Genomic DNA, 11,796 nt, shown 5'->3' on the forward strand with positions numbered 1-11,796 from the left:
ACATTGTATTGGTCTGTGACACAGCTGTATACCACCCATACATCACATACATTGTATTGGTCTGTGACACAGCTGTATACCACCCATACATCACATACATTGTATTGGTCTGTGACACAGCTGTATACCACCCATACATCACATACATTGTATTGGTCTGTGACACAGCTGTATACCACCCATACATCACATACATTGTATTGGTCTATATCACAGCTGTATATCACCTATACATCACATACATTGTATCAGTCTATGTCACAGCTGTATATCACACATACATCACATACATTGTATTGGCCTATGTCACAGCTGTATATCACCCATACATCACATACGTTGAATTGGTCTGTGTCACAGCTGTATATCACCCATACATCACATACAATGTATTGGTCTGTGTCACAGCTGTATATCACCTACACATCACATACATTGTATTGGTCTGTGTCACAGCTGTATATCACCCATACATCACATACATTGTATCGATCTATGTCACAGCTGTATATCACCCATACATCACATACATTGTATTGGTGTATATCACAGCTGTATATCACCTATACATCACATACATTGTATCAGTCTATGTCACAGCTGTATACCACCATACATCACATACATTGTATTGGTCTGTGTCACAGCTGTATATCACCTATACATCACATACATTGTATCGGTCTATGTCACAGCTGTATATCACCCACACATCACATACATTGTATTGGTCTATATCACAGCTGTATATCACCTATACATCACATACATTGTATCGGTCTATGTCACAGCTGTATACCACCATACATCACATACATTGTATCGGTCTATGTCACAGCTGTATATCACCCATACATCACATACATTGTACTGGTCTGTGTTACAGCTGTATATCACCCATACACTACATACATTGTATTGGTCTGTGTCACAGCTGTATATCACCCATACATCACATACATTGTATTGGTCTGTGTCACAGCTATATATCACCCATACATCACATACCTTGTATAGGTCTATGTCACAGCTGTATATCACCCATACATCACATACATTGTATCGGTCTATGTCACAGCTGTATACCACCATACATCACATACATTGTATTGGTCTATATCACAGCTGTATATCACCTATACATCATATACATTGTATCGGCCTATGTCACAGCTGTATATCACCCACACGTCACATACATTGTATTGGTCTATATCACAGCTGTATATCACCTATACATCACATACATTGTATCGGTCTATGTCACAGCTGTATATCACCCATACATCACATACATTGTATTGGTCTATATCACAGCTGTATATCACCTATACATCACATACATTGTATTGGTCTGTGACACAGCTGTATACCACCCATACACTACATACATTGTATTGGTTTGTGTCACAGCTATATATCACCCATACATCACATACATTGTATTGGTTTATGTCACAGCTGTATATCACCTATACATCACATACATTGTATCGGTCTATGTCACAGCTGTATATCACCCATACATCACATACATTGTATTGGTCTATATCACAGCTGTATATCACCTATACATCACATACATTGTATTGGTCTGTGACACAGCTGTATACCACCCATACACTACATACATTGTATTGGTTTATATCACAGCTGTATATCACCTATACATCACATACATTGTATCGGTCTATGTCACAGCTGTATATCACCCATACATCACATACATTGTATTGGTCTATATCACAGCTGTATATCACCTATACATCACATACATTGTATTGGTCTGTGACACAGCTGTATACCACCCATACACTACATACATTGTACTGGTTTGTGTCACAGCTGTATATCACCCATACACTACATACATTGTACTGGTTTGTGTCACAGCTATATATCACCCATACATCACATACATTGTATTGGTTTGTGTCACAGCTATATATCACCCATACATCACATACATTGTATTGGTCTATGTCACAGCTGTATACCACCATACATCACATACATTGAATTGGTCTATGTCACAGCTGTATATCACCCATACATCACATACATTGTATTGGTCTATATCACAGCTGTATATCACCTATACATCACATACATTGTATTGGTCTGTGACACAGCTGTATACCACCCATACATCACATACATTGTATTGGTCTGTGACACAGCTGTATACCACCCATACATCACATACATTGTATTGGTCTGTGACACAGCTGTATACCACCCATACATCACATACATTGTATTGGTCTGTGACACAGCTGTATACCACCCATACATCACATACATTGTATTGGTCTATATCACAGCTGTATATCACCTATACATCACATACATTGTATCGGTCTATGTCACAGCTGTATATCACCCATACATCACATACATTGTATTGGCCTATGTCACAGCTGTATATCACCCATACATCACATACGTTGAATTGGTCTGTGTCACAGCTGTATATCACCCATACATCACATACATTGTATTGGTCTGTGTCACAGCTGTATATCACCTATACATCACATACATTGTATTGGTCTGTGTCACAGCTGTATATCACCCATACATCACATACATTGTATCGGTCTATGTCACAGCTGTATATCACCCATACATCACATACATTGTATTGGTCTATATCACAGCTGTATATCACCTATACATCACATACATTGTATCGGTCTGTGTCACAGCTGTATATCACCCATACACTACATACATTGTATTGGTCTGTGTCACAGCTGTATATCACCTATACATCACATACATTGTACTGGTCTGTGTCACAGCTGTATATCACCCATACATCACATACATTGTATCGGTCTATGTCACAGCTGTATATCACCCATACATCACATACATTGTATTGGTCTATATCACAGCTGTATATCACCTCTACATCACATACATTGTATCGGTCTGTGTCACAGCTGTATACCACCATACATCACATACATTGTATTGGTCTGTGTCACAGCTGTATATCACCCATACACTACATACATTGTATTGGTCTGTGTCACAGCTGTATATCACCTATACATCACATAGGTTGAATTGGTCTGTGTCACAGCTGTATATCACCCAAACATCACACACATTGAATTGGTCTGTGACACAGCTGTATATCACCCATACATCACATACATTGAATTGGTTTGTGTCACAGCTGTATATCACCCATACATCACATACATTGTATTGGTCTGTGTCACAACTGTATATCACCAGATGTACATTACTTGGGGTTTGCAACGCACATAGTTCTGTATGGTGACATCATGTCAAGATCCCATTCAAGTCTCATCTCATAGATAGTGAAACTGATGGGCAAATACACAGTTTCCAGCTGCACCCAATAGCGGCCTTGCCATAAAAGTTTACAAACAATCGTTGGAGGGAGGAGATAATGTCAGGGGGAGGGGACAAACTGTACAAGCGATAGAATAATTGTGACGAAAGCAAATTGTTGATAACAAGTTCGCGCCCTTTGTACGACATAGCAGGAGCAAAATGCGCCCAAAACTCCATTTTGTTTTCAACTTTTTGCTTTATTTCAATCCAGTTTTTGTCTATGAATGTCTTGGTGTTGGTGATTTTGGATTTGGATACGCTCTTATGTTTCCAACCATTGTGCTAGTTTATTAAACTCTTGTTTACATGTAATGAATATTTCTATGTTGTCAGCATATGCTGTCAGTTTGCTGTTTAGTCAGTTACTCTGGGGGATCTCAATACCTGTGATGTCTTTATCTTGCCAGATTTTATAGAGTAACGGATCTATGACAATGACATATAAAAGTGTGGACAAAGAGTATCCTTGACGAATGCCTCGGAACAACATGATAGGTGATGTGAGGGCGCTGTTCACTCTAACCAGAGAGTGGGCATTTTTGTACAAAAGACAAATATACTGGATGAAATTTGTTCCAAAAGCAAATGCACGTAGTAGAACAAATAAGTGTGGTTGATTCTGTCAAATGCTTTTTCCTGATCAAGAGCTACAATACCCAATGGAGTGTTTGTGGTGTTACAGTAATCGATATAATCTTGCAGTAGATTGATGTTGTCGTGAATGTGACGATTTGGGATACTGCAGCTCTGATCAGGATGGATGATGGAACCAATGACAGATTGAAGGCGTAGTGACAGTGTTTTCGTAAAGATTTTATAATCACTGCACAGGAGGCTAACAGGCCACCAGTTTTTAAGACAAGTGATGTCCCCTTTTTAGGTAGTAAAGTCATAACGTCCCTAGTGCAAGAAAGTGGGAAAAAATCATCACGAATAGAACAACCAAATACTTCACAGAGGTCTCTACCAATGATATTCCAGAATTTTTGAAAAAATTCGTATGGTTAACCATCAATACCGGGAGTACGCCCACTGGCAAAAACTTTAACTGTTTTTGTTACTTCTTCAAAAGAAATGGTTTTATCAAGATGTTCACAATCTGCTTCACTGAAATTTGGTCACCCTTCAAGAATAGTATTTTTTGCATTTTCATCAGTGTCATCGGGTGTGTAAAGGGATGGATAAAATTTGCGAGTGATGTTAAGTATGTCACAAGTGTCATCAGTTAGACGGCCATTTTCGTGCTGAATATGAGATATCGCTTTTTTGTGTCCATTTAGTTTCTCAAGTTTGAAAAAATATGAACCTCTGTTTTCGCCTTTTTTTCCTGATAAGCACGGGAAGAAGAAGCGATGTTTGTTACATGTTCCATTTTATTGATTTCATTTTCTAAGGCGCGCTTTTTCTCTCTGTACACCCCTTGTTTGAAATGACAGTAGTCTTGTGACAACATTTTGATTTTGCGCTTCCCAATGTCCCACCATGTTTGCAAGTTTTTGAAAGTGTTACGTTGAGTTTGCCACTGGACCCATAATTCTGTAATTAAATTCACATATTCTGTGTCTTTATGGACATTAATATTCAAACACCAGACTGGATTTTTTGCTTTATGTTGTTAGTCAGTTTGATGTGCACCAGAGAGTGGTCTGAAATGGATTGTGCGTTATTGTGTATTTCAATAGTATTCAGACAACTGCGCATGTGCTTGTAGATGTGAAATCTGTCAAGGCGTACAAGAGTGTCGTCACGCCGCCATGTGAAATTTGTGTTGTAGCCATGATGATGACGCCATGCATCGATAAGCTTAAACCGATCAAGCACAGAGCGTAGTGCGTGCGACGTGCGCATGTCTGTCTCCCTACCGCCATCACGGTCAATGCCAGGTGCAAGTGTGCAATTAAAATCACCCCCAACAATAACAGGATCATCATTCAATTTTTTGAGATGTTACTTTAGTTCCTGAAAACATTGAACATGTCCATCAATGGGAGCATACACATTATAGAGATTAAATGGGTTACTATTGATTTTTACATGTACATGCAGCAAATGACCAGGCATAATGTCAGTGACAGATATGTCCACAGTTGAATTTGGCGCAAATAAGAAGGCTACGCCAGCATGATTAGTCATACCATGAGAAAACACGTCTCTTCCCCTCCATACAAGCGTTTTCGTCTGATGGTAAAGATTGGGTTTCTTAAAGAAAATAAAAATCACTCTTATGATTAAGTTTTAACAACTCAAAAGTGTGGTACCTTTTCATTGCATCCTGACAACCATGAACAAAGAGTGCCACCACACATTCATGTCAGTTCAAACTGTTGTAATTGGTCAGTAAGTTTATAATATGCATATTCTGATTTAATTCTGCTAGTCACGCAGTTTTTTAAATTCTCAAGTGGATAGGTGGAACCGTTGCCATCCTGTTTATTACGATGACTGATATAAATGGAGATTTTTGCAGCACAAAATGTATACAGAAAGATATTTTCACATTGCTGGGATAAAAACTTGCAACAGTTGTAAGGTGGTAGCGCAACAAACCACCATGATGGAGCTGACACATCTGGTTTTAGGAGTCTGGATCCTATACAGTTGACAAGCCTGCAAAGAGCACCAATTTCATGACATTCCAGGAAAATTTGTGACAGAGAGTCGGAATCTCCACAGAGTGGACATTTGTCAGAAGCAGTAAAATTGGAGTGCTTTAGGAAACCGGTGGTGGCATACGCCCCATGTATGATACGCCACTGTAAATCACCCTCATACTTTGTGATTGGCAATGCATAACTGTCTTTAAAATTAGGTTTGAAGTTAGTAGGTGGACTGAGAATGTCTCGCCAGACAGTGTCCAATTTATATGGATGTTGGTTTATATGAAGAACCATTAACAAATATTTATATATTGCACCTTCTTCAATTTATACAGAGGCAAGTTTAACTCGTCCGACTCATGCAACTGACACTTAGATGTGTCGGAGGTGGCTCATCAACATCGCTGTTTTTGATTCCTGTGTGCGAAGCACAAAAAGGGAGTCTTTGCAGTTAGTGTGTCTGTCTGTGTGTCTGTTCCACTGATATCTCAAAAACCATACTTGGTGCATAGATGCTCTAGGCCAATGCGCAGATTTGATTAGGTTTTGGTAAAAATCCATGCATATTAATTACCTAATTTGCATGATAATTAGCTGATTTTTAGCTGTTCCATGACTGTTTCACTGATATCTAAAGCTTTTGATATTTCAAGTAGTAATCATCACATTTCAATGAAATTTGGTACATAGATGTCATGGGACACTGCACAGACCTGATAGTTTTTAGGGTAATATCAGTACATATTACTTACCTAATTTGCATAATTAATTAATTTTCAGCTTTTGATATTTCAAGTAGTAATCATCACATTTCAATGGCACTTGGTACATAGTTACTTCAGGACTGTGCAGGCTCCTGATTAGTTTTTGGGCAAATATGTATGCATATTAATTACCTTATTAGCATAATTAGTTAATTTTCAGCTTTTTGCCTGATATCTCAAGTACTAATCATCATATTTCGATGAGACTTGCTGCATAGATCTTTTAGGACTATGCAGAGACCTGATTACTTTGAATGGATATTAATTACCTAATTTGCATAATGTACCACTGATATACAAAGAACCACGAATTGGATTTTAATGAAACTTTTAAAGAGAACTATGCAGAGACCCAATTAGGTTTTATTTATGCTTATTAATCACCTAATTAACATAATTAATTAACACTGATATATCTATTACTGTTCATCACATTTGAATAAAATTTGATACATAAATGCTCTAGGACAATAGACAGGCCTGATTAATTTGGGGTTAAAATTTGTTCATATTAATTCTCTAATTAGCATAATAATTCATAATTTTTTTATTATGTTCTGTTCATATTAGTTACCTGATTTACATAATTAGTTTTCAGCTTTTCCATCAATATCTCATGTACAAGTAATTTTTAATTAATTTTTAATGTGTCTTCAATACTCTCAGCACACAGGAGTTCTTTCTAAGCTTTCTTTGATTTAATTTTGTGTTAATGACATTTTTCCATTTAGTTGGAATGGCATTGTGGATGACTTTGAGACTGAGTTTAAGGATAGGTTCAGAGTGGATATTGACTTTATTCACAAAATGTGAGCTTGAAAACCATGTTTTGTTTGAAGTATCAAAAACATCCCCAATCCTCGCAACTCCCGCATTGGTAAAGTGCTTTAAGCGAAAAGGTTCGTTCCTCAGTGGATGATGTATGAGCGGGTTATGAAAAAGTGGTTCAGCAAATAGGCTAGTTGTATTCGAATCAATGATACGCATCTATTCCAATGATTTCCAACATTGTAATAAGTCTGAATAAAACGGTGGGAGATAAGGAGTGACATATTGAGATTGGTGCAAAATAAATACCTCAGATTGTCATTAGCAGCATTGAAAAAGTAATCTGTAAATTTAAAGCTTGGATGGTCATAATCAGAATAGAGGTATCTCTGAATGTATTCAAGCCGCATAGTGCGAATACGTGTAGGCAAATGAGTAACATTTTGACCACCTTTTCCCAAAGGCAAGTATAAGGTTTTGGATGGAATCCAATGGCGCCCGTGCCACAGAAAGTTAACAAATGATTTGTGTAGTGATGAAATGATATCAGGTGATGGTGATAGGCTGTTGAGTCTGTATAACTATTGAGACGGTAGCAAATTGTTAACAACGAGCGCACGCCCTCCGATTTTACAAAGTTAACCTTTGAATTTGATGCACGCTCGTTTGTAGCCATTCTTCAAGTTTATCAAAGTCTTGATGGCGAGTAACAAAGAATTCGACATCATCTGCATATGCTGTAAGTTTGCATTGACGACCATTGCTATGAGGAATAGTGATGCTTATTCTTTTCTAATTTTATCAAGTAATGGCTCGATTGCAATAACATACAAAAGTGATGACAGTGAACATCCCTGGCGTATGCCTCGTGAAAGTGATACAGGTGCAGTGAGGGCGCTGTTTATTCAAATTAGTGATTGTGCATTGGTATATATGAGACTGATATAAAAGATGAAACGAGGACCAAACCCAAAAGCTTTCAAAGTTTTAAACAGGTAATCATGATGAATCCTATCAAAGGCTTTTTCCTGATCGAGGGCGACAATACCAAGTGGAGAATTATTAATGTTTGCATAATCAATACAGTCACGAAATAAGTTAATATTGTCATGAATGTGGGCATTTTGCTATCCTGAACTGAACACAACATGACATCATAAAGATCCAATGACATCCCAAAATTTCTGATAAAATTTGTACGGTATGCCATCAATGCCAGGGGTACGCCCAGCAGCAAGAAGTTTTAACAGTTTTTTTGAATTTGTCATACATGTAGGTGATGATGCATCCAGGTCATCACAATCACTTGCACTCAGCTGTGGTAAACCTTTGAGGATAATGTCCTATGAATTTGTATCAGTGCTAACAGGGGTGTACAAATTGTTATAAAAGTTTCTAGTGATGTGAAGGATATCTTGAAAATTGTTAGTGAGATTGCCATCGGCACACTTAAGGTGGGTTATGGTCTTTTTCGTGCCATGCTGTTTTTCGACTTGAAAAAAGTGAGAACTAGAAACATCGCTCTCATTTAAAAACCTGTGGCGCGCACACATAGCAGATCCTTGAGTTTGTTGTAAAACTGTGCCTGTCAAAAGTTGTTTTTTCTCATGATAAATCTCAGGAAATTCACTACCATTTCTCATGGAGTGCTCTATTTGATGGATTTCATTTTCAAGGCGCATTTTATCTTGTTTAATACTGTGGTTTTTAAAATGACAGTGCCGATATCTCACCAACACTGTAATTTTTTGAATATGTTGCGCTGAGTGTGCCAATAAGTCCAGAAATCAGTAAAGTTGTTAACGTACTCAACGTTCACAAGTATGTCAGTATTCATACACCAGACTGGATTTTTATTTCTGGTAAAGGTGAACAGGACTGTTGTTAATTTTCACGTGTGCGTGCAGAAGATGACCATGAATAATATCTGTATGTGATAAAACAACAACATCAGAATTGGGTGCAAAGAAAATTAAAACACCAGTGTGATTGGTAGTCCCGTGAAAAAACAAACCAATACCTCGCAACACGTCTTGCCAGGTACGTATTAACATCCGAAGGTAGTGAGTGCATTTCCTACAGAAAGTAGAAATCACAGGGATGATCACGTTTCAAGAACTCTGTACCTTTTCATAGAATCCCGGCAGCCATTAACATTTAAAGTGATTACTGAAATAGAGGATGCCATGATAAACAGAAAATATAAAATACTAATCAATTTAATGTCCATTATAATTACACATCAGCGATAACCTCGCCTGTTGTTTTAATATATTTTTTTATTTTGTCTCTATGAATAACGATAGTTTGTAAGGTGTACAAGTACTTTGAGATTTGGGCAGAAATCAAAACACACTTCAATTAATTTTCTGGAATGTAATGTTGCTACCGACGAAACTTTCTTGTGTGTCAACAGACGTTTCTGGTGAAATTGAAAATGGCTCTAGCGGTGAAAGATTTGGTGATTCAACAGTACAGTGGCTGAAGATGGTTGTTTACCAGTAATAAGCTCGGCTAAGGTTGGTTTTTTAGAAATGATAACCTCTGCATAAACGTGAGGAGGTGCATCACAAGAAGGTTGCGAGGATAGAGAGGAGGAGGAAAGAGCGGGAAAAAGATGGGTTCATTCCGTCTTTTCAACTGAAGCAATGTCAGAAAAACATTTTTTTAGAGCACATTCATTTTCATTATCAGAAAGTTAACTTTCACAAGTTTCATTTTGCCTTTCGGCGCTATGGGGTGATCGAGCACGTTTTTTTACATCTTAGATCATTAATTGTGTGTTGTCAACTTCCATGTTAGTTGTTTTAGGATAATTTCCTTGTTTGTACCAGTGGTGGCTGATACATTTTCATTAACATTGTCTGAATCTTTATCTGTCTATTTATCTATCTGACCCCTCATCCATAGCAGGTAATTGAGAGTTATCATTGTACTGGTTGTCATTTTTGTTATTGACATTTTCTGTGAAATTCGTTTCTGGTCCGTCTGTCAAAGTTAGAATTTCATTGCCATTGTTTTCCTGGTTTTATTTTGCATGACAATAGGGTGTTTGTTTGGGCAGTTATTAGGTGTGTGACCTTTTTGATGACATAAAAAACATGCAAAATCATCGGTTGAAACATAGATATTGAAGGACAAGGTTGTCATATACAATTGGCAATAAGCCATTCATATTTGTGTTTTTGAGATGCACATAGACCTGCCTTCAAAAAGATTGAACATTTTTTAACGTAGGTTTTTTGCAACCAAGTGAAATAATACGAACACCACTCATTACTCGTCCATATGGAGTTAGAGCATGAGTAATACATTCATTTGGTAGAAAAGGTGGCACATTTGATAAAACCAAGTGGCTCTACCGAAATAGACAAATCGCTGATGTCCATTCCATTGGCACAAATCATATCAACGCATGAAACCTATGACATGAAAATTACGACAGATTTGTTCATCCTTGAAGCAGCAACAATGTTGTTACCACTGATTAAATCAGCCGCTGTTTCCATGTACGTTTGAACTGAAATGCCATCAACACGTTTACAACGAACTGCATGTTTTTTGTGAGATTAACTTACTTACTTTATTAAACACGTAAAATTCCCCAGGAGGAATTAAAATGGTTACATTGACACTAAACAAAACTAGACTAATAATACAAAACATTAAGACTAAAGTAATGATTAAAAAATAATAATAATCAAAATAAAAATAAAAAAAAACAAAAAAAACTTTAAAAAAAAACATGAATAGTAATAAATCCCACTAACAGCAATAATAAAGGTAGAAGAAACCATTGTTAAAAAAGTAATAACAATAATGATGCGTTAATGCATTAAGGGTTAAAAATTTTGGAGGTGTTGCTGTCTTAAGTCGAGGGCAGTTTTAATGAATTGTCCGAGTTTGATATGAAATGAGGTAAAATTATAACTCATTGTCAGTGCAAATTGTTCATTAATTGTAAAATTATCAAAATTATTAATTTGTTTCTTACATTTCTCAAATATTAATTTTCTTTGGTCATTGTACAGGTGTTTTTGGTTTGGAATGTCGTCCTGTTTCTATTTTTAAATTGTGGTTGCTTAGTCGAAATTTACATAATGCTTGTCTTAGTTCAACATTTTTCAGTGATCAATATCAAATAGTTTTCTAATTCAAATTCATTTTTAAATTTTCTGTATGTTCTCAATTTATTACCCTCTCGATCATTATTCAATTCTTCTTTCAGGTACTGTTTAAATTGTTTTTCCATCTGTATTTGTAAATTTTTGTTTTCAGCAGTTGTTGTTATTCTG

General features: G+C 36.7%; 1 protein-coding gene across 1 annotated transcript in view; it reads right to left on the reverse strand.

The window, feature by feature from the left end:
• Window positions 1-4,265, reverse strand: part of LOC102807103 (malonyl-CoA decarboxylase, mitochondrial-like) — a 128,159-nt gene extending 123,894 nt beyond the window's left edge. Inside the window, exon 1 of the mRNA XM_085505554.1 lies at window positions 4,029-4,265. Coding sequence (XP_085361680.1) covers window positions 4,029-4,265 — 237 coding nt within the window. The remainder of the gene's footprint in view (window positions 1-4,028) is intronic.
• Window positions 4,266-11,796: the final 7,531 nt, after the last annotated feature.

The sequence above is a fragment of the Saccoglossus kowalevskii genome, chromosome 11 (assembly GCF_978046115.1).
Source record: "Saccoglossus kowalevskii chromosome 11, keSacKowa6.1, whole genome shotgun sequence".
NCBI lineage: Eukaryota > Metazoa > Hemichordata > Enteropneusta > Harrimaniidae > Saccoglossus > Saccoglossus kowalevskii.